This window comes from Patiria miniata, unplaced genomic scaffold (genome assembly GCF_015706575.1).
Source record: "Patiria miniata isolate m_02_andy unplaced genomic scaffold, ASM1570657v1 HiC_scaffold_5, whole genome shotgun sequence".
Classification (NCBI taxonomy): Eukaryota; Metazoa; Echinodermata; class Asteroidea; order Valvatida; family Asterinidae; genus Patiria; species Patiria miniata.
In genome coordinates, this window is record NW_024037072.1 from 27568016 (window position 1) to 27594881 (window position 26866).

A 26866-nucleotide genomic window follows, 5' to 3' on the forward strand; every position below is an offset into this window, starting at 1 on the left:
CAGTTGGTAGAGCACCGGAACGGTAATCCCGAGGTGGCTGAGGTTCAAGCCCCGTTCCACAATTTCTTTGTTCACCTTTTCTATACAAAATTGTACACCTGGGCGTCATCATCAGGGTGTTGGTCATGTACATGTATTACAGGGTTCGAAATTAGCTGTAGCCCGCTAGCCAAATGCTAGTCAAAACAGCGGCGGGCTAGTCAAGCTATTCCTTAACTAGCCCGGCTGGCGAGTGAAAATTATTGGGATACGGCAAAGATGAACGCACAGGAAGAAATAAATCATTAAATTCAGAAAGAAAACCCCATCAATTTGTTTCTAATTTTATCAACTGTTTTAAAGGCTTAAATTTTTAGATCTGTTAATCAAAAACACTGACAAAACTGCCTCAGAATTGAGCCTGAAAATTCGCCATTGTGTATTTGAGATAAGAAAAAAAATGCGGGCTAGTGAAAATGCCCGCGGGCTAGTTAAGAGTCCGTTTCAGTAGCACGCGGGCTAGTGAACAAATAAGTTAAGGTCGAACCCTGTGTACATGTGTGTGTCACCCATGAAATTCAAAAATCCTCTTCTCTGTGTTTTTTTTTTGGGGGGGGGGCTTTCTCCGTTTTATTTGTTTTGCGAGATTGAAAGCTGCTGTCTGCATGATTTCTTGAAGTACGATTGGTAAAGTACTCACCATGCTGTTATTGTGACATTCAGCCATGCATCTAGCCTGGCACAGGATGTCGGCCCTCACTGGGTCCTGCGGGGACACCTCTCTCTCAGCCAGAGGGCGATCAGTCAGATCATCAACGCGAGGCTCCCCTGATCCATGACTTGCTCCAAAGTACAGAGGAAAAGCAATCGTAAGGACCAATAACCCACGGAGTAGCATCACTGCTCTCCTCTGGGAGTGCGCAGAATTTCAAACAGCTCTTCAACACTTGACTGGCCTTTTTTTTCTGTTGGCAAATAAAACAAAATGGCATGAGCTGAGTTGAAATACATGTCACGGACAGCTTTAAGAGTATTAACACCCAGAAAGGGTTTACGGCCGGCACTGCAACAGTTTGTGACCATAAGTTACATTAAAAGCTGTCACAAAAGCTTAACAAAAAGAGCTACCTAGTTTGCCTGTCTTTCTAATAAGATGGGAATACATTTATTCTTGGGGGAGAAAGAGATCAAAGCGTTACGCCACTAGGCCTATGCCAAAGGTGATTTTTACTCAAGGGTTGATCTTAGTAGGAAGGGGTTTAAATGCATTAAGCAGTGAAACTGAAGCCTGGAGGACTAACACTTTGGGAAGGGAAGGTGTCAATGGAAACGGAAGTATCAAATTCTCAAAAAGAAATAAAAAAATTGCGTTCTGTTATACATACGAGACTTCACCTCGCCACTTCAAGGGGAGGCAGCTTCATTGCTTGTCTCTCACTTTGCGGGCGAGTCACCCGCTTTGCGGCCGATCATCTCGAGAACAACTCATGAATACACACGTGCCCGCATGCTTGTTCCATATAGCTGTGGGGACATACATGTACACTCGTCTGTACGAGGTATTTGTGGGGACCGAAAATGCTGTGGGGACAGCAGAAAGTCCCAATAACTCGGTCCTAATTTACCTAACAATAAAAAACTTCCCCATAACACGGTGTAGGCCTGCACACACAGACATGTACAACCCCCTTTGCGTTTTATAGTATAGCAGTGACATAATCTGCCTAAGGATAGACCAGCACAATATAAAAGGAAATAAGGTAAATTATGAAGGAGCTCAAAGTCTTCATTAATTATGTTTTAAGCAGCCCTGAACACTGGTGCTGCGTAGAATCCTGTGTTAAAATGTCACAAGAACGTGAGTCAAACAATGCCAAGTCTTTTAATCCAAATTGTACAATGTATACAGATCATCTACTTTTGGCGTTTGCTTTTTACTATGGCAACAAAATACAAAGCAACACAATGTTTTGACATCATACACAAATCTATTGTGCATACAATGATTTTGTTTCACAAGATACTTGCATGTTAAGAATTTCTAAAAAGTCAAAAGGACAGGCTTCGCTTTACTGCCACAACAGAGGAATCACAAACATCATACTTGGGCTTAAACTCATGCATTTATTTCAAATGAAAAAAAAAAAATCCCAAATTGGATTACGCTTTAAATACTAGAAACAAAATTTTGTAATCAGTTAATTATGAAGTGAGTCTGATAATTAAGGTTTATCACAAATATCACATTTTTAATCTAAAAATCTAAAACAAAGGCAAAACAATGAAAAAAAATAAAGATTTCATGTTGTATTGATATCCCGAATTGAATTAAACACAAAACAGGTCACTCACATGAAACATAAACACAGAAACACCCCCCAAATAAAAAAAAAATATTACAACATAAACTGAAAAACAAGATCCACAAAATTCATCAAAACAAAATCTCAATATTTATAACTATCATCCAAGACACACCAACTTGTGTTAATACAAATCGTATGCATTGCCAAAAAACAAGGAAATTCTATGATTAAAGCTCCAGACTGTAACATGTAAAAGGTACTCACACTGAAAAATCCAGTTGTAGTGATCACATGGGTATCAGTTAGTCATAAGACACACCGCAGATGCCTCAACACTGGCGCTGTGGAAATAAGCATCCAATACAAAAAGCCAATCAGTGCGGCACGAGATTTATGATCCGGAGACAGCACAGCAGATGGTTTATAATCCCCACTGCATCGGCAGAGAAACCTGTTGAAGACTACCGGTACATAGCCGGCGGACACTGTCACCATCTCCGTAACTGGATGCGGATTGGCTGAAGATGATCCAAGGTAAATGCTCTGTGTTGATTGGTTGGCAACAAAATTTATGACAATATTCTTTTTTAGCCCAAGCGTTGGGAAATAATTTTAGAGTTCCGTTTGCACTAGCATTTATTTCATTGTCAACATTTTGAAGATGTTTTTGGCATCTAACATTTTGTGTAAGCAAAATATCAGGGAGGTGACTAAGTGTAATTATTCATGGTGTATACAATCAGTGAGAAAAGGTAGCATGCACAATACTCTGCAGTGGGTGGGGCTTAAGGGATGACTGTTAATGTATGCGAAGGTGCTCATTGCCATTGGTCAGTTGCCTCTGGTGCTGCTGCAGGCTGGGCCTGTGCCTGTCAATAAAGGAATCCCCATTACATCATTAGTCACAAGTTTGGGCAGGCGTTGGCTGAGTGACAGCAAGCATGTACATTGTATAGATCAACAGCACAGAAAGGGCGATTCATCTACAACAACAAAATACATGTAGCTGCTAATAAGGCAAATATACTCTCAGTATTCTTATTTATTAAAAGGTTGAAACTACAGTACATGTACATGTACACGTATGTAAAACACTTTACATTTTCAGTATCTAATATACCGGTATCTACATTTAATATGAAAAGGCGGGAAGTGTTTAAGAAAATAGGAATACATCTTGGGTTAGGGTTAGCATACCTACCGGTAGTTCCCCATGGGTACGATCTTACTGCGCTATGTTGGTTCCCATCATGCCTTGCGCGATCTTAACCACTGGAATTGGGGCATTCCACCGGGTTGGGACACAGTGCCTGTTACATCCAAATATTTGGTTATAAATATTATTAAAAGTATCAATGCATTCTAAACAATTGCTCAACATAATATTTGTCTTCGGATGTTTCAATACTTGAGAAAGTTTGAAATCATTTGAATGTACTTTGACAAAAATATGAGCACAAATGTATTAATTCAGGCGTAACATTGACACCGTGACAATATTGTATCCAAATGTTGCCATTTTTTACACATGTAAAATATTACCCAAACTGACATTGCATAACTGGACACCTAATGCACCAAGAAAAGCTTTTGTTTTGGTATAGTCAGGGTTCAAACATAGCAGAAACATATATATCTAAATGTGGATATAACGGTGTCAAAATCACTCAATGGAAGTGTGACTTTTGGGGTTGACACGGTGTCAATGTTACGTCCGCAACCAAGCTATCATTTCTGCTCCATTTGATACCTGACTACCATAACAAAAGCTTTTCTTAGTGTGTTGCATGTATAATAAGAAGTACATAAAGTGAATTTGGGTAATGTTTTACAGAAATTAAAAAATAAGGCACAAATATAATATTTGGATGTAACAATGACACAGTGTCAATGATACTGAATGACATTTTTGCTCATATTTTTGGCAAAACAGATTCAAATGATTTAAAACTTCCTGCAGTAGTGAAACACCCAATAACAAATATTATGTAGAGCAACTGCAAGCAAGGCATTCATACTTTTCATAACATGGTCATATGTCACACATTGTGTCCCAACCCAGTGGAATGACCCATATATTTTAAATATCCCATTATTTTGGGAGATTTAAATTAGGACTAATGTGTTTGTAACGTGGATGCAGTGCTTTAAATTTTAAACTTTTTTTTTTGTGGAATCAATCCTTTCACACATGAGATTTTGATGTTGCATTATAGAGGAAGGATTTATATTAAATGTACATGCCCGTATCTCTGTCATCCCTTTACAACACAAGACACAGGTTTTTTTGGGGTGAAAAACTGGGCTTCCAGAATTCCTGGTATCGCGCAGTCTTGGGAAAAAATGTAAAATCCTTATAAAAACACACAAAATATTGGTTTTATAAATACATTGTACAAGTGTCTCTTGAAGTGCTCTTCAATAACATCCTGCTGCCCACCTCTTCACACTAACATTATTTACACAACCATATAAAAATAAAAACTGCTTACTGTTGGGATGTTTCTTCTCCCTCTTTTTAAATTCACAGTGATCGACTACTTCCACTTCACTTACGGTTATCCGAGTTCATCAAAGCACTTATAGTGGCCACTAGCGAGACTGCACGCAAGGACACTTCCCTCCAAAATGTAATTGAAACAAATGGTCTGTATGCTGTTGCATAAACTCAGCCGTGCGACTGTCCTGTAAATGCAACGTATGGTCCATTTTCATGTTATTTTTATTCACGTGATTTTCGATGCACCATGACAATTGCGGGAGGATTCTCTGAAAAATTTGTTTGACTACGGCACTATAACCTTTGTCGGAGCGGAAAGGTACGTGTAGACCATAAATCAATTATGCAACTGGTTTGACTAGACAGGATTAAAGAAACTTGTATTTCACTCAGAGCCCAAGTTGTTTCTTACATGGGGGGGGGGGGGGGGGGGCGGGGTTTAAGGAAATACTTTACTATGTATTTGAGTTATATGTTATTATTTTAGTTCCACGTGCCAGGGAAAAATTAATTAGTAAGGAGCTGAATAGTTTTATCTGGGCACCCAATTCAACTGCAGCTTCTTGGTAAAATACTTGCAAAAAAAATACTGCCCGTGTAGTCAGTTTTGACTTGCTCTAGATCAGAGTTGATCTGCTTTCCAGTATCAATGTTTGGTTGTTCAAAGAAAATTGGCAAGGCAGGGATTCGAACCTCTGACCTGTGGCATAAAAACACATCAGTACCGGTACTTCTCCAAAGCTACCTGTACTACATTCATGAAGAGTTTGTTTCGAAAATGCAATGAATGCCATCTGGTTACATTTTATAACCCCGCCCTCTCCAGTGGTTGCCCAAGTCTGTTACATACATGTAATTACCGTACACACAATTTAAGCATGCAGTAAGGTGAAGCAAGTACATGTAGTTAACAAACAGCCATTATACAAAGTACTTTAAATGTTCTATTAGTTTTTATAACCGTGGAAATTGTGTCACTTTTTTCAAATGGATATATATTTTTGGAAATATACTCTTCATATATGCTTGTCTCCCATTTGTCCAAGTCCTTGCAGAATATCGAGTAAATTTAAAGGCTACTGGAAGGCTGTTGGCAGACATGTACATAGTTGTCCACATGAAAAGACAGACAGCCCATTCCTATAAAGTTACGTACGTATACTTGTACATGTACATGTAGCAATCAAGTCAAATGCATGGTTTGACCAAAATTAATTGAAAGCCAGCAGCCGAAAAATTGTGGAGCACAAACATTTTCAGTTTATTTTATTTCATTTTTGGATTGAGCAGAAATGTCCCACCTAACTGTTTTGAAATGTGGGGATATAATTTTATTTATATGTAGGGAAATTACAGCAGCAACGTATGAATGAAAATAATTATATTATTTTGTATTATTAACCGTCCTAATTTAACTGCAAAGCCTTTTACGCTTTAAATGCAAGTACACATGTATGTATCCTCCTTAATGCCTCATTCTTGAGGGATTATTTTTCCTAAATCTCTCTATCTTTATTTTTCCTTTGGTAGAGGTCAGTTACATCTTTGATTTGTCATTCAGCGATGACAAGCTTGTATCGGTTTCCGTTTGAATCCTGTCTCGGGTCAGTGTCAAGAGGAATTGGTGATAGGATGTCGCAGGGTTCTATAACCTCAAGCCAACTCTGATTTAAATTTGTATCAAATTGCTTCTGTTTTGAGGATTTGAAGTGCAAATACCCGTTCAGCAGGTTATATCAATTTCATGATTTTTTTCAAATGAGAAAAAAAAAGCAAATGAATTGAACAGCAATTCTTTTAACAAAAAGAAACATGCATTTTTAACATTAATCCTCCTATGTAAACATGTACATATTCTTTGCCAAGTTGTCCTTTTAGTCAAAATCAAACAAGTGACTGTTTTCAACAGTTATGAATTCCCAGCCTACATAAAGCAGGATTGACTGGCTGTGACTGTTTATGTAACTTGATACAGCTTTGCTTTGACTGTGGGTGATTGATTAGCCAGCTGTGCCCACAACTTGCCTGCTTTGTGTGTTCATGGTCCGTTGGCTGAATTAGACTAGTCACAGAGCTAGACAATATGATCCGACTGTTGGTGACTAGCCTGTGTTAAAAGTATAGCAGGGGAAGTTGATGACAATTTTGACTGTCTGTGACTGTTTAAATAGTAAGAGGGTTCTATTCAAAATGCTTTAAGTTGAGCCGAGAAAAACTAAACAGTATTGCAAACATTTAATGAGTGCAAAACGCTGCACAAGCAGACAATTTAAAATTTTGCACTAGAGCACCAAGACAGCAACCTCTGTATATTTTTCCTCATTGAAAGGTTCTTTTTTTAACAATCTTGAAACTTTTGCTTAAGTGAATTGCAATCGCAATTTACCTCAGGGCAATTTCACCGAAGCTCTCAAAATGTCCTGATCGATTCTAAATCTATTATACGATGTGTACAGAAATACAAAGAGAGAAATTCAGGAATACCTAATATGTGACCGGCTCCACCAAAAGGGTATTATGTCGCAAAAAAGTGAAATTGGGTTACCGGTATACATGATTTCACCGAAGCTCTCAAAATGTCCGGATCGATTCTAAATCTACTATACCACATGTACAGAAATACAAAGAGAGAAATTCAGGAATACCTAATATGTGACCGGCTCCACCAAAAGAGTATTTTGTCACAAAAAGTGAAATTGAGTTACCGGTACATGTGTATACATGATTGGAAAGCCCACAATATAATATTTCATTTGGTACCGGTATAGAGCTCCATAGCCCCTCCTGTTCTGGAAAGATGATGTATTTGTATTAATTACTTCCTTGGAGTTCAAATTACACAACTGAGAAAACAGGCTTTGAAATATAGCTGGCTTTGTTGAATAACAACAGAATGATGCACCAAAAATGGTTGGTTTTCCAACTTTGTTCATAAAATCAACATTTCTGTGCAAGAAACCTGAAACTGTATTGGTACGTACGGGTATGTACATTGTATTAAAGATGTCATTCATGAAAAAAAAAATGAAATCACATTTTGATGAAATTTTCACCCTCTCAATGTTGAGCGGGCCATTACACAGTAATGCACAGTGCAACTTAATACCCTTTTTTGTGGAGCCAGTCACATAGTAACGTCCATCATCGTGGGGCAAGCAGCATGGCACATTGTGTAAAAGCAAAATATTGAAAGACAATACAATACATCTATCTTTCCCGAAATACAATAAGGTCACTGGAAACACACAATTCTATTACGTTCTTCAGACTTCACTTCCTGATAGTATACCAATATTTAAAATCAGGAATTGTGAAAAGAAAAGGGGAAAAAAAGGAAAATGGAAGTGAATTGAAAGGCACACATGGGGAAAAAACGTGTCAAAAAATTATCAAAGAAACCTCCAAATAGGCCAAGGCTGAATTTCTCAATCAATCGTAACATCAATTTGACATTTATTAGGATCATCTGCAAATATCCCCAAAATAAAGACCTGCTGAAATATTAAATGTAATATACAACACTTGCAAACCTAAAAAAAAAAAATACTTAACAGGGGCGGATCCAGACATTTTTGCAGTGGGGGGGGTGGGGGGGGGGTGGTTTTCATCAGCAAATCAATGCTGAAATGTAGACAGGTTTTTAAGTCCGGACACTTGGCTCCGCAAAATCAATAGGGGGGGGGGGGGGGGGGAGGGGGGCTCGTACCATACTTTCAATGGGGGCGATTATTAACACTATATTATAATCTGACGATTATTAACACTATATGTGACCGGCTCCACAAAAAAGGGTATTATAAATCTGTGCCACTTAAAATCTCACCTTGAAAAGAAGAGGTGTACTGCTGTCAACTACGGCCAGCTAATACAGACTGCGGCGCAGTATTGAGTCCAGTATGCCATGGTAATTTGGACTTTGGCAAAAACGTGAGGCAAAATCTGGAGGTGCCTCCTTGATTAAACTCTGTGTTGGATCTGGTGTTTTCTTGACACTATGGGAAAATGTTACCAAATAATACCTTAAAACAACTGTGATTTCACTCATTGAGGCCAAAAAAAAAAAATTGGGTCATTACAGTGTTTTCCCTGGCTAATGAACTGGGCGAGGTGGTAACAATTCAAGTTGATGATTGAAACGAAATTTATGCAGTCTGCAAACTGAAAAGAATGCAGCGCTCACAAAAATGCGCGATGATTCCAAAAACACATCGAAATTGTGAGTTCTTGATTCATGGAGGTAAAGGAAAACGCTCATATATTACACAAAATGAAAATGTTTCAATTGATATTTCCTTTTTTGCCAATCTTCACAGCGAGGTGGTGATATTGGCAAAATTGAGCGAGGTGGTCACTGAAAGTAGCGAGGGGGGCCACCTCACGTTTGAATGGGCAGGGGAAACACTGGGTCATTATAATACCGTGCTGATGTGGCACCATGATTCAGCTTAGGTCAGTTCACTTATGATTACCATGGCAATAAAGTCTCCCACTTAATTACATCGTAATGACAGAAGATGGCTTTACCTCACCACACATTTATTAAGTACTGTAGTCCTTTTTTTTTTACCCTCAACTAACCACGCAGTTAAAAGGATTAGGAAACTCTCCTTTCCATTTTTTTTTTGAAAAAGTTAAATCGTTCATTGGTTAATACAGGAAGGAAGAAGATAATAATACTATATTGGATGGATTTGAGGGGGATGCAAGAATGTCGTATGAGCTCTTCAATATTGCACGTTTCGAAGAAGAGGGCAATAGTGTTATAGCGAGAGCAATATATTCTTGTATTCCCCGAAAAAAAGCCATCCACTTTTATTATTATTTCTTGTTATCACTTATCAGGCTGACTTGATCTGCAAGAAATAAATTTCAGGACACTGTCTTTATTTCTCAAATTTTGTTCAATATTCTTTGCTTACGTATTACGGAAGCAAATTTTGTGCCGCTCTGAGCTGCCATTTTGGTTGTTGACAACAGTTGTTGACAACAGCTATAAAGTGCAGATATTATTGCATTTTTCAAACGGCAACCATACAATATAATAAGAAGATACGGCAAAAGAAAAATGCTCGGAAAAAAAACAACATAAAAAGATGAAACCATCGGCTCTGAAAGAATCACCTAATAGAAACAACGATACTGTGCGGGGCTTATCTGACTGAATGGCTTTGGGGTGAGTGTACAAAAAAAAAATGTTTATGACCAAATTTAAATTCATACAAATGGCCTGATATAATAATCCTAGAAGCCCTAGGATCTTTCTCAAAGAAATATACTGCTGTGTGAAGGATCAGCTAGCGTGTAGGCCCTCGTACTATTTCAATTTGCATATTTCAGGTCAAGCCAGTCAGTCAGCAGTTTGCAGCAGTTTTCTCATTTCAGGCTTTCAAGCAGACCCAGGTGAAAAGAAGGAGGAACAGTAGGATCAAAATTTTAAACCCAAAAAAGGACAATACATGTAGTACTTTCGAAGAAAAAATCCGGATAAAAGTAGGACTTGTGCGGGCTTTCAGGAGTACTTTTCGTTGATGCTCACCCATGTCCACAGCATCATAAGCCTCATTTGGCATGTTCTGTACTCACAACACTTGTGCTCCACCTCAATTAAGCTCTTGGAAGTACTGTTGCAGTTACAGCCCAAGCCCTTCATTGTGTGATTTACATGACATTTAAAAATATTCAATGAGATTTCATTTTTCGGAGTTGTGGGACCAAATTAGTAGGAAAAAGTAGGAATTTCAAGAAAAAAATGTTGGAAAAGTAGAAGCAAGGTACAACAAAACTAGGAAAAGTAGGAACATTTGAAAGCCTGTCATTTCTCAAAATTATCAAATTAATATTTTGTGCGTTGTTCACACATGGATCTTGACTTTCGTAAGTTACGCTCTTTAAGTGAACAATCTACAGCAGTGCTGGTAATTGCAAATCTGACTCTTCTTTGTTACTCATAGCATGAGAGAAGTTTTTACCTTTTCAGCACCAGTCCACCCCCTCTGTCTGCGGCTGCTCTTCCGTGCTTGTCCATCTTCATGTAAATATGCTTTCTTCACTCCCCTGGACCCCTGTGGCTACTCACTCGTGTACAACTGGAAGGGAATCAAAGAAGACGACCAGAGCAGAAAATATAATCCATAGCCAGCAGAAAATATAATCCAGCTAAGCCCATCATTCTGCTGCGAGACTTGACAAGGGGCTTAAATCTTGTTGGCTGATAAGGATATATCCCCTACTTCTTTGGGGATGGGCCAAACATGTAGGATTATGATCCTCCACCCACCCTATCTACCTCTTAAAATTTTTTTTCATCACCATTGGTCATTTGCAAAGGGATTTAGGCTGGATGAGCTTCACCTGGGCTTAACCTGTCAGGTATAGCGCTTGAAATTGTGTACTGGACAAATACAAAAGAATATGAAAGTCGTCATGGCCACACGAAGAAGTAAATATTTTTGTCACAAAATGGATTAAAGCACCATCTAAAATACACTTCTAAAATACACAATTCAACTTTAACATGTACAATTCAAAGAAGCTAGTTTTAATTACAATTTACTTTTCATCATGTAAAAACAAATTGTTGAAACTACATTGCATGGTTGAGGCTGATAGTTGACAAGTAACTGATGTAATCTTAAAGGGAATATACATCATTTGCTTTTGCTGTAATTTTCAGAAATGGATGGAATTGGGGGTTGGAAATATATAGCAAATATACATGTAGTTACACTGACTTTTTTGAGGTTTTGGGTTCGAAAATGCTATAAAAACCAAGAAAAACAATCATTTTCCTGTAGTCTGGTTCCCTGACTACATTTAAGAAGAAACAGAGCAGTTTAAATATATTGGGGAATTGTAAGGTCAGAGAACCAGTCTAGCTGGCTTGTACCCGTTCATAGGTGTGTAATCGATTGCAAACAAGTGCGATGGTCAACTGGGGCCAGTATTTGGAAAAAAGCCAGTTTTTTCCAACGCTGATCGGCCGATCAGTGTTGGAAATTGATACAAAAACACCACTTTTCTTGAAAATGACAGTATACCAGGTGCCATGATTTTACAGGATGCTTTACACTGTCATTCACTAACAGTCCAGCAAGGTATTTCAAAATGATTTGGTAGTTTTATTTTTTGATGTTTGCAAATGTTGTATTTTCCCTTTAAAACTGAATTTCACCTTTTTAAGATCTACATTGAAAGACAGATCGAGAAATACAAACTGTTCAAACATAGTGTTACATATACATGTACGGGGGTACGTATCATTTAACTGACATTTTAAAGACCCTGAAGAAGAACATGTCACGGAACTAGACTAATGAGTCCTCAGTTACTCATCAGTCTGACTGAATTAGGTCCGATTACAACACATTAATGTAGCATGTAGGGCGGTCACATTCTTCAGTTACTTTAAATGTATACATGAACATAATACTGTACATGTGTCATCACAGGGATTCTTTCAAATCATGCATGCATTACACAGTAAGTGCCTGGTGACTGTTACTGACGAAAAGTGAAGACTGAAAACAGACACATTGATTACATCAAGTACCGGGATGTCATTGAAATTGAAATGCAATAAATATGTCTCTCTGGAGCAGTACGTAAAAATGTTTCGAACCCCCCCCCCCCCCCCCCCCCCCCCGGTCCAGTCATACAAATTAAAACAAGAATGTTAAGATACAATTCGATGTACAATGGTACAAGGTCTTTGGAACGAAGCCAGCAAAACCAAGCTTCACCCCCACTTCGTACTCTCCCACCCCCTCAAAAGAAGTAAGTGCAAAATCTGCTGATGGCAACAAAATTTGCTTTCTGCTCAGACTCCGAGCGATATATATGTCTCTTGTAGGATCTGATATGATTCATCAGGTTTGTATAATGTAGTATCCATTGTTGACTCTACACAATCTCGGTGCAGAAACATATCTTCAGGCCAAATACTTTCCAACATCCTATAGTTTCTGTCAATCAAACTTTCACTAGAGCAGCCACCAACCCATTCTAAGGTTCCAACGGGTATTTTAATGGAGCTTTTTTAGAAAAAAAATACTTGGGAGGTGCATGTGCAGGGGAAAGATAGGGTTCCTAATAAAAATATACGTAATATAATCTGGGACAGCCTGTCAACGTTATGGGAAAATTGGGTCAAAGTGAAACACATCAAAAGGAAGGGAATTAAAAGATCAACAATCTAATTGTTATTACATTCATGTTATTTAGTTATATTTCCAATATTCCTTTGATCAGGCAATTTCTATCCACGTGTATGACTATGAGCATATTTCCATGAGTATTGAGCACCGGTACCTTGCCAACTCCATGGTACGTACTTTTTTATTGTCAAAGTACTTTTCATTGTCAAAGTACAGTAGTTACAAAATCTTGAATGTAACATGATGACCCTCCACATATTAAGGATCGCGTAAACCGATGAGAGTTGACCAAGTACTATTCAAATCCACATGTATGCATGACACCATTGCTGTCAATAACTCAGAACAAACGAAATCAACCGGCCAAACCAACAAAGTCAAGATGTAGTCTTGGTTCTGCGAACGTGGACGTTTATTTAAATGTAATCATTGGTATCAATTTCCTTGGACTTGTACTCAATTCTTGACTTCCACGAAATTACTACATCCGTCATCAGATACACATGTACACTGTAGCACTATCGTCCTGTAAATTGCGCCCTCTGTTGATGGAATAGACTAGTCAAGATGGCACAAGGTGTCGCCACTTGTAAGTATATGGGTCATTCCACCGGGTTGGGGAACAATGTGTGACATATGACCATATTATGAAAAGCCTGAATGCCTTGCTAGCAGTTGCTCTACATAATATTTGTTGTTGGGTGTTTCACGACTGCAGAAAGTTTGAAATGATTTCAATGTATTTTGCCAAAAATATGAGCAAAAAATATCATTTTGGACGTAACACTGACACCGTGTCAGTGTTACGTCCAAATGTGACATTTGTACCTTTTTTTTTAAATTTCTGCGAAACATCACCCAAATTCACTTTGCGTACTTCTTACTACACATGCAACACATTAAGAAAAGCTTTTGTTACGGTAGTCAGGTATCAAATGGAGCAGAAATGATAGCTCGGTTGTGTGGATGTAACATTGACACGGTGTAAAACCCAATGTCACACTTCCATTGAGTGATTTTTACACCGTTACATCCACACTTGAGGTATTGGTTCTGCTATATTTGAACCCTGACTACACAAAACAAAAGAAGCTTTTCTTGGTGCTTAGGTGTCCAGTTGTAAATATGCAATGTCAGTTTGGGTAATATTTTACATACGTGTAAAAAATGGCAAAAAAGGAGTATTTGGATGTAACATTGACACAGTGTCAATGTTACGTCCGAATTAATACATTTTTGCTTATATTTTTGTCAAAGTACTTTCAAATGATTTCAAACTTTCTCAAGTATTGAAACACCTTAAGACAAATATTATGTCGAGCAATTGTTTAGAATGCATTGATACTTTTAAAAGTATAACCAAATATATGGATGTAACATGCACTGCTTCCCAACCCGGTGGAATGACCCATATGCAGAAGGTTGCAGTTCAAATCTCACCATTGAAGGAACTCTTAAAGATCTTTTTCTTAAAGGCTCTTTATAAACAATAACTTTTCAATATTAAAAAAAAAAAAAAATAAGTCCAAAACCCTTAATAACAACTCCTGGCAGAACATGTTTTTCTTATATTGGTCAGGGCAAGACATGCAGGGGACCATGATGATGTAACATATGCTCCATTTGACATAGTAAACCTTGTCAACACTTGAATGCTGACAGAGTCCACTTTGGATGCGACACCTGCAACCTAAAACTCCTCAGGTTGATGAATGTGCAATTCTGGCTCAGCTAGACCACTCATTTCAATTGCAAGAATCTGCTACAAATGGGTGTAAAGCAGGAGACGTTTGACATGCATCACTTAAAATGCATGAACTTCGTCATGAAAATGCCCTGCATTTGGCACGTACAATACGGTTGAAAAGGGTGGTAAGGTTTCCATTAATAGGTTAAGGATATTCCAATTTTGGTGAATTTTTTTCATCTAATTAAAGGAAACAAGTATTTTTTTTTCACAAACAAAGCTACATCATTATGTTCATAATGAGAAACTTAAATTCCAAAATACATGTATAATCCCACAAATGTCCAAAAATTCCCATGAAATTCCCACAAATTCTTGCTACTTTGTATCTTGTCGCTGCAAGACGCCACAGCGACTTTATATCTCACAGCAGCAAGTTAGCCACAATGTACTATCTTACCATGGCAAGTTAATATCTTACCATGGCGAGTTACTATCCAACGCGGTATGTTACTTTAACATGGCGAGTTACTAATGCAATACGTGCAACGGACGTTCTAGCCAGACGGAATTGTGGGGTGATAGCATTGTGTTCCCATTATCCCTTTTTCTAAAGATTCCCTTCTGGGGTGATGTTTTTCTATTGTGAAAATAGTGGGGTGATGTGTCCTGAAAGGAACATCACCCCACGAGGGTGGTATGGTCAGAACGTGCACACCTATGCATGTGCATAAACTCAACATACTTCTATTTCCAAATGATTTCAGTTGAATAATCTACTTTCCCTTTTCCAAACTACCTCTTCATGAAATGTTTGAACCCAATTCCACAGCATGTAGGAACAATACGTGCAATGCGCACAAAAATATGCATGTGTGCACACCCCAAAAAACCTACATAATAACATGTACATTCTACGTTGGTTTCTACAGTACATATAAGTACAAAATACTTTTTCTGACCGAGGCAGCCGTTGTATAGTTGTTATGGCTGTGCACAGCAAAATAGTAGTAAAAATAGCGAATGTCATGTGACTCGCTCTCGGTCAATCAAGATGCAGAATCTGTGGTGACTGGTGAGGTACGTGTAATCATCTTTGCAGTCATCACTGATCTAGCCCCATAAATGTGGCCAATTTACTGGACTAACTCCGTAAAGGCCACACATCCACCATGTACAAAAACATGTCGAACTTTGTCAAATTTTGATTTGCACATTTAGGCTTGGTTTGTAGTTTATTCTTGCTTTGGAAGCATACCCACCCTCTGTATAGGCTAATCAGAAAGTGCTGCCTATTTCAGATGTCTAATTTTCGTGAAATTTCATGTTGAAATTTTGATACGCAAACGTGTGCAAACAAATCTGGAAATTTCACAAAAAATAGACATCTGAAAAAGGCAGCACTTTCTGATTAGCCTATAAAGAGGGTGAGTATGCTTCTGAAGCAAAAATAAACTACAAACTAAGCCTAAATGTGAATATATCCAAATTTGACAAAGTTCGACATGTTTTTGTACATGGTGGAAGTGTGGCCTTTATTTACGGAGGTAGTCCAGTAAATTGGCCTCATTTATGGGGGCTAGTCTGCATCAGGCTTTAAGACACTAGACTAGAGGAAAGATTTTGACTGGTGCCATGTTCATGTTGGAGGTGTGAGCTTGAAATTTTGATTCTGATTAGCCAAATTTGACAATTGATTAAAAATCAGTGCGTACACATTCGAAATTTGCGTGATGTCAAAATAGTCCCACTCAAATACTTCCTGAAAAGATATGTTTCCTGAATTTAAAACCTAAACCGTTTTTTTTTTTTCATGCCCCAGGGTAAGGATTTGGGTCACCCAAAAACATTGTAGTGCGCCCCACATATGTACATGTATGTCAGGGATCGTCACTTAAATTTTGCCCGAGGGGTAGGGATTTTTTCACTTCAAAAGTGACAATCCCCACGTCTTGGGTGGGGCAGCCAGGGGGGATGGGGGGATAGGGGGGAGGAAACAACTGATAGGCGCATATCAGCTAAAACGTTAAACAGGTAATAAAGGCACATATTTTCTTCAAAAGTAGCCTACATATCAAAATTACCACAAAAATTAATCTAAAGAAAACAGACTGCTTGGGGCTGCAAAAGTCATTTTGGAATTGACTGTCATTTGCCCAAACGCAGTGGCTATCGTTACGGCAGCCGTAACGCATTTCCCATTTTCTATCGTTACGGTAGTACTGCAACTTTTATAAAAACATGAGAAGAACAAATAAAATTAGAAGGAAAAAAGTGAATTTGATTGTTACGAAATTCGGACTTTATTTCCCTTTAAAAAAAAATCCTCCAAAGCCTCAGGTTAGAAAAGGAAAAAAATTCGAGTGCAAAACTGAGATGCGAACCCGCAACCTCGCGGTGCAAAATCCTACCCTCTATCGACTGAGCTGTCGCACTGCTCGCTAAAATGTGGGGAAACAAATAATTATATACCTGCGTGCGTATCAAAAAAGTATTGTAGAGGGCGCTAAACAACGGCTGCCGTAACGATAGCCACTTCGTTGCCCAAAAACTCATTTTGAACAGCACTTGGGAAAGAATGTTTCCCCCTGACGCCACTTTTTTCATCATAATCATCTCAATGGACAATAGTGGTCAGTCATTGCAAAAATGTTGAACATGTGGAAAAAATGTTGCAACCTAGCTGGAGTTACCCAGCCCTAAATTTTATCATTGGGTTGTCATCTAGGGCTGGAGATAAATTTTCACGTAACCCAGCAGCGTAGGCAGGTCCCAAAATTTTTTTTGTCCCCGTTACACACTAATTGCAACTGCAACTCACCCCAAACTTGCCTGGAATAACCATTACACAGGTCCTTGAAGTAAAAAACGATCCACGATGAAGATTCAGCCTACAATTGCAGTGAAAAAAGGAGGAAAATCCCGGGACATACCGTTATTTCGTTTTACCGTTTTGCATTTCCTCAAAACAAAAACAGTAAACAAACCATTGACCGTTCTGTCGTTTTACAGTTTTGTAAAACGGTCAAACGGTATTAAGATAAATACGGTTTCTCTGTTTTATAAGTTTAATAAAATTAATAACAGCATAACGATCAATGATTTTTGTTTTACAGTTTTACACAAATAACTTTGAAAAACAGCAAAACGGTCAGTATTGAATACAGACTGTTTTTTTTATTTCAGTGTCATAGTGAACAGTCCGTGGTGCATTTTGTGGTGCTGGGCAAGGGGAATGGAGGGGGACCATGCTTTACATGAAAAAGTGTTACCACGGCATAATGCGTGGTGTGATGATTCCTGGCGTGACCCTGACCCCCTTCTCACGCGATTCAGTTGGTGGGGCTTAAGAGTTGCAAGCAAAAATTGCGCTGGAAAACTTCAAGGGAGGACATTACTTTTTACAATAGATACAGGATGGTAATACGTTTGAAGAAGTTGCAGATATTTGAAGGAAACTGGAGTTCGGCGCGGCTCTTCAATAGCCAGTTCGAAAACTATGTCGTGAGAACGAAATGTGAGGAGGGTAATTTGGGTCCCAGGCAATGACTCGATCCCATGAGGATGCATTAACATTCCTAGGTGCATTGCTTAATTGCCGAACCTAAATCAAAAAGTGGTCGACAGGACTATTGACCGTTTTTCATTGTCATTTTCTTTTAAAACAACACTCTGAAATGAAGCAACTAACTGTTTATCGCTTTCAACAATTAAGAAAAACAACAAAAAGGTCATTGTTTTTTGTGACCTAATACCGTTTGACCGTTTTACAAAACTGTAAAACGAAAAAACGGTCAACAGTGCGTTTACTGTTTTTGTTTTTGAGGAAATCCAAAACGGTAAAACGAAATAACGGTATGTCCCGGGATTGAGGAATAACCGCTAACCTGACAACCTTGCAGGCATTGCCAGGACTGCAATTGGTTTGTGCCCAAAACAAATTGTGTACAATGAATGGCGGTCGATTACCATGCACAGCGCGCTGGTACTAGTCGTTTTTGCCGGCTGCGCGCATGACGTCACGCAGAAGCGTAACACCCGATGACTGTTTCATGCACTATCGGTTGCTGTTCCAGTACCACAGCTGTGATGGTAAACCTCATAATTAGTGCATGAAACAGTCATCGGGTGTTACGCTTCCGCAATTTTTTTTGGGACCTGCCTACGCTGCTGGGTTACGTGAAAAATTATCTCCAGCCCTAGATGACAACCCAATGATAAAATTTAGGGCTGGGTAACTCCAGCTAGTTGCAACCGGACACTACTCCTAGAACTATGACTATATGAGGCTCCACGCAGTGCGGGCGCGTGGAGCCTCATAGTCATAGTTCTAGGATAGAGTAACCGGACACCACTTTTTTTTTTATTTCATTGCAAAAATTATGATAAGGTTAAGACATGAATCCGGGACTGAGAAATATTTCCAATTTTGTTAGGAACTACAGTACAAATTCCATACTGGGCCACCACTCAGAGCTCCTGCACAAAGTCTATGGGCTATGACAGAACATTTTATTATCAAAGAATTTTTGCAAACATGTTATTGTTATATTATAAACAGTCAGCAGGTTAAGTGTTTCTTCATCAGACTTCCAATGTTTGGTACTTTTCATATTAAGGAATATGAGTGGTGGCCCAGTATGTAATTTTTTTTCCCACAATTTGTTTAATTATACCCGATACCTACTTACTCACAAAAGGACTCTATATTTATCGACGATTTTCATCACGGGTGCAGCAGCAAAGTAGTCAAACGATACACCGTGCACTCGTGGTCAACAAACTACCGTAAACATTGAATAGCGCCACCACGAGGCTGAGGCAAACATTTCCACTGCTGCACGTGACATATCATATGACCTTTATTTACATTTTACTTCTCGTTTAATGTCACGTTGTTCGAGTAATAGTTGTGTCATGGATGTGGCCGTGGACGAGACAATCCAAGCAATCTTCAGCCTGTTCGAGCGCTATGGCTCCTCAGACTACCAAGGAGAACATGTCACCCAGACTGAGCACATGGTGCAGTGTGCAATGCTTGCGGAACAAGAAGGCGGCCCAGTCCCGGTAGGAGGCGGGGCAGCGCAGTTAAACCACACACACACGGAGCGATCGAGCCCGGCCGTAGGGTTGTTCGCTGTTACTATTTGTTAGCCTTGAAATTAACGTCAAGGGCAAGATTAGCCCCATAAATGTGGCCAATTTACTGGACTACCTCCGTAAATAAAGGCCACACTTCCACCTACTCCTAGAACTATGAGGCTCCACGTAGAGTAACTTCCACCATGTACAAAAACATGTCGAACTTCGTTTGCACTACCTCCATGGTTTGCACACGTTTGCGTATCAAAATTTCAACATGAAAATTTCACGAAAATTAGACATCTGAAAAAGGCAGCACTTTCTGATTAGCCTGATTAGTATACAGAAATAGTGTTGAACTACATGCCTAATTCGCCAATTTGCAAGGGGTATTCTGAATGCTGTCAGTGTCAATGTCTTAATTTGCAAATTCTCAGAACATAGATAAATTTTTAAAAAAAATTCAAGCTTCTTGTCCTTGCCTTATTCCTTTTTCCCACCCACCTCTTTTTTGGGGGGGGTATTACGTTTGCAATTTATTTGATCTTTTTTGTTTCCCATAAAATTGTAGCTATGTATGCAAGTTCAAAATCAAGCACGACACAGAACTTTCAGACGCGGCTTCTCCATCAGTGACATTTGGCGCCCCATTCTCACCTCTCAGTCCAATGGGTCTCCAAGGTCAACTTAGTTCCCCTACCTTAGTCAGCCTCATGGGTCCCCTATACCCTTGGCAACCTTCCCCTCCACTCCCTTCCTCCACACTGATACGCCTCACTGATCTTTCATGCATCCCCAGCTTCAGCATGGACTCCATCAGACATGCCCCACTGATCAGCCAGCATCCCCTGCTCAACATCGCATCCTTCGTGTGTTTCATTGCTTCCAGTCACACCATATAACCTCCCTTCACCGTTGGAAATCCCTGCAGTCTCCTGGTGACGGGCAGAGCATGCCCTCTTGTTTTACTATATTCTCGAGGACAATGCTTTGTGTTTCCCTTTGTCCCTGTAATATAACACTCTCCCATAGACTATAAAGCACACAAACTTACTACAGAGGACCGTTTCCAACGAAAGAGCCAACTCCCGAGGACTATAAGGATCTGTTGTTCTCCCTTTGTGTGTCAGTCCTCAGGGGTTATGTAGAACACGTTCATACTGTTTGACTTGTTGAGTACTTGAGTTTCCCCGGTTCTTTTCAGGACCTCACAAAAGAGATTTGTCACATGGTGCTACTGTAAACCTTTATCTTATCTTACTAAGTTAAAAATCTGGTAGAGTGGAGAAAATAGATAAAAACATGGAAAATCCGGCATCTTGGGGGGGGGGGGAAGGGCCTCCTCCTTTCTTTGTTCAAAAAGCCCGAACTAGAAATCATATTTTTTACTTGACCTTATAAACATATTAATTTGTGTTTAGGTTGTTCTTGGAGCACTCTTCCATGACATTGGGCACTTGGTTGGTAGGCAGCAGGAGGCTAGGCGCATGGAGACAGATGGGGTAAATCTAGGAGTAACAGGACATGAAATCATCGGCCAGGAATTCTTAGAGAACCTTGGCATCCCACGCTCCGTCAGTGTGTTCTCCAAGGGGCACGTGGATGCCAAACGCTACCTCGTGTACAAAGAGAAAGGATACTATGACAGTAAGTACAGGTGGTGAGAAGCATACGGGTTGACATTTTTGTGCAGCGTGGATAAGCTTGGGTAATCCTTTCGTGCATTGCAACTAGATTGAAATTAACACCTTCCGTGGGATGGCCACTTCTCAGGTGGATGTGTCAATGTCATTGATCTCTGTTCCATCTCAATTTGTATGTCATGGGGAGGGATGTAGTTGCAAGCCATCACAAGTCCAGTCACAAGTAACAGTGGATGAACAACAACAAAGGAATGCCTCTGTCAAAGCTCATTTGAATAGCTTGTGATTTGAATTGGGACTGGAGGACTTGTGATGGACTTGCAGGGACTTGTGATGGACTAGACTACATCCGTCAAAATCAGCCGAAAGGCCAATTATTTTGTACAATTCCAGCTATATGTTATTTATATAATACAGTGAAATCTCAATAAGTCAATCTCTGATAACCCAAAACAACTGTTAAGTCAAACAAAGATTCCATTCCCTTTAGAAGTATAACAATGATATACAACCCTGCTTAACTCAAAACTCTGCTTATAAGTCAAATTTGGAACCTGTTCCCTTGAGGTTTGACTTACCGAGATTTCACTGTACATAAAATATAACAAAAGAACAGCTTAAAACTCAACTGACAGAACAAAGATGTACACATTTCTTTGCACTGTCACCTTCAGTAAGATTGACCAATGAAGCAAAACAGAATGGCCGATTTCACAAAACTCATTGTAACTTACGATGCATCGCAGCACTGCGACGCATCGTATCCCTACGACGCGTCGCAGCTGCGACGCGTCGTAGGGATACGATGCGTCGCAGTGTCCTGGGGTCCATTTCACAAAACACGTCGTAAGTGCGACACGTCGTATGTGTATATATAGCACAATTTGGTGACTGTTTTATGTATTAAGTCAGCATACAGTAAATAGTCGTCTGGTATTCAACAAAAACGTAGGACGAAATGGCGGCCATGCGATGCAATTTTAAAGGAAAACGAGCTCTCAGTGGACTGTGCAGCTACTTTGAAATTTCAACTGCAATATTCCAGGCTAATTCATAATTATTTAATGAATTTTCTATTTACAACTTTACACACATTGCCTCGGTATTATCTCTTTTATGTGATGTTTATGGCACAAAACTGGCTAAAACGGACTCTTCTTATTTTGCGAAGACCACTAGACACGTCGTAGCTTGCGACGTGTTTTAAGCCATTGTCAAGGAACTTACGAAGCGTTCAACACATCGCAACTTTCGTGAAATGGATTATACGACGCGTCTGCGACGCATCGCAGCGCTTCCTGAAATCGGGTGCCACTGTCATACTGTATTTTCAATTGACACATCACTGTCTGTGATTTGTTGTCTTCTTTCCATTGATCCTTTGCTCTCAGTACATCCTGTTTGACCTTGATTTGCTCTCAGGACTCTCCGATGCCAGCAAGAAGACCCTGGTACATCAGGGAGGACCGATGACCGCACAGGAGGCGGAGTTATTTGAAGCTGAGCCGCAGCTAGCTGCCATACTCAAGATGCGACAATGGGATGAGCAAGCCAAGGACCCTACCGTCCAGATTGAGCCGCTGCAGAGGTATCGGGAAATGTGTAGGCAGTTCCTCCTAACGAATGCAGCATAATGAACCATATCATACCTCACCCATAGATTCTGTCTCTTGATTGGCTGGGGTGTGTCACATGGTATTCCCTAATCTTACCTTGCATTAAAAAAAGAACACTTTTGGCAGTCGCATTCTGAATAGTATTTTACCATAAGCAACCAGAGGTCTGCAAGTGTGTACTTGTAGATTGAAAGTTGTGTGCAAACTTTCATCAAAAACTTTCATCCTGAAGACGGTCAGAGCATACTGACCAGAACATCGAGTTTATACCTCTGGCTCTTTTCAAAACCATTCTCTTAGTTTGAGAAATTATTCTGAAATGGTGTTTCCGCAAACCTTTCATTCGTCAGTATCTTCACCATGCAAAGCCTCAAATCTTACTCATCAAGAGGAAGTTTGGAAAAAGAACAAGTGAATATTCCATTTCTTTGGAAAATGAAACATAAGTCTGTATTAGTTTCAACTTCAAGTTCGATCAGATCTCTTTAAAACCGTGCAGAATCTTTGAATGAGGTGTTATGAATTTGTTAAATATAGAACAAATATTGACTGTCGTTCACTAATAGCCTTGTTGCCTTCTTCATGTTATCAGGAAGCAAGTTTACCGCTCAAAAACAGTCAATACTGAATATCATCTCCTTAAGCTGATTGGCTGGTCCCATAGCAACATCAGTGGGATATTGTCTAACGAACTTGAAACTTCAATGCTGATTGGTCAATTCATAACACGAACAGGACATTAACCCATACAAATTCAAGATTCAAATTCCAGATCCAATCTTTTCAAAAGCGGGTAGCGTATACGGGTAACTTCTTTATTTACCAGTGATGATTGTGAATGATCGTGTGAATTCTGTTGAGCTTGTCAAGTTAAAACCCATGAATTCGTTTAAAATTCAGTAAAATTGTAAGTAGAATAATTATTTTTATACATGTAATTCAATATGAGGCTTAGAAAAATGTAAAGATAAACATATACAGTAAGACACACAATACATTTAAATGAATTTAGGTGAATTATAAAACTGCCAAATCTTGGAATGTTACTATTTTTTAAAACTTCACCCATCAGGTGCAGATTTTATTTATAAAAATGAAATAACACTGAATATAGTACCAGTACCATTAAACTGGGTTTTTTTATTAATTCTTTTTAAAAAACCTGAAATTGTCACATTATTTATGAAAATTAATTATTCTTATGTCTTATCCCACAATAGTGAATACATACATATGCAGAGCATCTTTAATTTTGTTAGAGTAATTGTCGCTTTGAATGCAGACACACTAGCTGCGAATTTGTCAGAATATTTATAATAAACATGGTCACTGAGTTTCAAAAAAGAAACTAGAACAATAAGTAGTGTTATTTGTAGTATTTATCCGCTTGGGCTTTTTTGTCACATGACTTTTCCCTGTAGACAAACACAACAGCCTCGACACGACGGCCAAATTTATAAAATCGTAACTCAAAAACGACACAGGTTACAAAAATGAAATTTACCTGTCATAAATCCTGATATCTTGGGAATATACTAACCAAAAATCTAATAAATTTGACAGTCAGTTCTGAAGATATCGCTAAAAATGCAAAGAGGGGCTCCGTTCACAGTGCGTATACCTGTTTGTGTGTGAACCCACGGTCATCGGGGTCATCTGCACTTTGGTCATTCCGTGTCAATTCAACACGACTTTGGACCCGACCCTCACAGATTGAAACAATATTTGGTGCGATGATTTTTGAGCCTCATTTCAGAAAGGTTCATGATATTCTGATGTCTACCAGCCAACGGAAATATATAGTTTCGGATCAATGTTTCGAGTACTGAAAAGATTGTGGAAATCCAGCGTGACTCAATCAAGTGCGGAACAGATCGCGCCGCACTGTGTCAGTGTAGATGACGTCATGTGGCATTCACTTATTGGTTAGTTGAACATGGACAGTGTGCCACAGCTACATAAAGAATATAATAAGATTATGTACTGCATTTTTACCCATAAAATATCTCCACTTTTGGCCATCCGATTTAAAACATTTAAAACGTTTTCACTTTCTGAAAGCCGGCCTACATATTGAAAGAAAATCCAAGTTCAATAAGAGCCACACAAAAATCACCTAAAGAGCCTAGTCCTGTATTTCAAGTTTTCTTGGTGACTAGTCGTTAGTGGTGCCATAAAAAAGGGTAGTTTTTACATTTCCTAAAAAACTTCAGCGGCTTTGAACAAATTCCTATTCACTTTGTTTACAGCACACTTTTTAGCCAAAGATTTTGTAAATTTAGATTCAGTACATATTCTTTCACAGATTTGAATCAATGAAATATAAAAAAATTATTATGCGCAATGCTCTTGCCAGCAACTTGTCAAATTTTATTGCTGCATCACTGATAAATTTTTGTATTATTTTTTTGGGGGGCGACAAGATTCAAAGAATTACAATTGTTAACAAAGCGCAAAATTCCATCTTATAAAAGCGATTAATAAATACCTTGGAGAGTTGATGGTTTCTGATTGGTCGAGACTCGATCACGTGGCCGGGCATTAACGGTGATAATGGACCGGCTTTAAAGAACAAGCGAAAAAAATGGCCCCTGAACCAGCATTGATCCAGCCCCATGGAAGGCAATGATTGGCCAAATTTACAACATTCATACGGTAGCTTGTAACAATACGCACTGCACATGCGCTCAACCACTACTGACGCGCGCGTACGCAACACAGTTGCTATGGGTGTGCGCACGCGTAAGGAAGTTTTAAAACGGCTGGACATCGTACATGTACATACAGCATAGCTTGAGTAACTCCAGCTGACATGCTCCATATTCATTCACATGTGAATGAATATGGAGCATGTCAGCTGGAGTTACTCAAGCTACATACAGCAGTGCAGTATCTGATATACTGAGGATGTTTATGACGAAAGCGTAGATCTACGATTTATTTTGTTTAAACACTTCGCCCAACGACATATTTACCTTTCCTAAACCAAGCATCTTTGTAATTCTGGACACGAGGAGTGTGTAAACGAAATTTCAGCTTCCTCCATCAGGTAAAAATATGAAAACATTGTTGTAAATATTTTGTTTCGCTACGGCACTAGTAGAAGTCCAAACCCTGGACGTCGTACGCGTACGCAATGAAGATGTTGTCCAGCAATGTCCAGCACAGCCTGGGCCCGGCTGTTGGTGTATATAACAACGCTTATCGAAGAGACAGGGTGCCACGCATAAGTTAAAATATGGCCAATGAACATGAACACAAAAAAATCTGGAAATATGGCCGAAAAAAGTCACAAAATTGGAGCATTTTAACTGTTTATTTCGTTAAAAAGGTATTTATTAATGGGATTAACAGTGAGAGGATTCGGTCTTCACTGCGTGATAATGACCGCTGTTAATGGACCTCGACTGCGTCTCGGTCCATTAACAGCGGTCACCCCCAAACCCGGTCATTATCACGCAGTGAAGACCGGCTCCTCGCACTGTTATTCCCTTAATATATGCACATATTATCCACATCTATACTACAATCACGAAAATGATTGGAGGGCGCTGCCATTTTCCCGACCGGTCTCCCGTCCCGCCCGCGCCCGTTGGCCGCGGGGGATGCGGAACGGGGCCCGGCTATTTCCACCCTATTTCCCATAATTCCCTTCCCCATTGGGCCGCGCCGGCCATCTTGCGTATGGGGCCGGATAATTGACGTGCCCCATCGTACACGTATACGTTCGTTACGAGAGCATGCAGCGTATGGGCCGGATGAATATTGACGTGCCACGTATACGTTCGTATGAGCGCTGAGCATGCAGCGCATGCAACTTGCATGCCCCACATTTCTTCAGCACAGCGTTGTTGACATGGTTGATGTATCTGTTCCTTGCTCCAGTTTTCTCTTTGAACG

At 39.4% G+C, this 26866-nt stretch overlaps 2 protein-coding genes across 7 annotated transcripts in view; one reads left to right on the forward strand and one right to left on the reverse strand.

Annotated features, from left to right (window-relative positions):
* Positions 1-20729, reverse strand: part of LOC119740510 (insulin-like receptor) — a 75710-nt gene extending 54981 nt beyond the window's left edge. Inside the window, exons 1-5 of one of the 5 annotated variants that reach the window (XM_038215845.1) lie at positions 20408-20729; positions 10755-10871; positions 8609-8777; positions 2550-2626; positions 680-944 (exon numbers count right to left, since the gene is read on the reverse strand). In XM_038215845.1, coding sequence (XP_038071773.1) covers positions 680-877 — 198 coding nt within the window. In that variant the 5' untranslated portion in view covers positions 878-944; positions 2550-2626; positions 8609-8777; positions 10755-10871; positions 20408-20729. Of the gene's footprint in view, positions 1-679; positions 945-2549; positions 2735-3486; positions 3516-8608; positions 8778-10754; positions 10872-19316; positions 19442-20407 lie in introns of those variants that run through there. The other 4 variants (XM_038215846.1, XM_038215844.1, XM_038215848.1 and 1 more) reach the window with 4 other exon arrangements.
* LOC119740513 (2-amino-1-hydroxyethylphosphonate dioxygenase (glycine-forming)-like) lies at positions 19472-24326 on the forward strand. Of its 2 annotated transcripts, none has more exons than XM_038215850.1 (3): positions 19472-19749; positions 21129-21354; positions 22773-24326. In XM_038215850.1, the coding sequence occupies exons 1-3, from the start codon at positions 19513-19515 to the stop codon at positions 22982-22984; spliced, it is 675 nt and encodes a 224-aa protein (XP_038071778.1). In that variant the 5' UTR covers positions 19472-19512; the 3' UTR covers positions 22985-24326. The 2 variants fall into 2 exon arrangements, with proteins under 2 accessions (XP_038071778.1, XP_038071780.1); XM_038215852.1 differs by having other exon boundaries at positions 19475-19692.
* The last annotated feature ends 2540 nt before the right edge of the window (positions 24327-26866 follow it).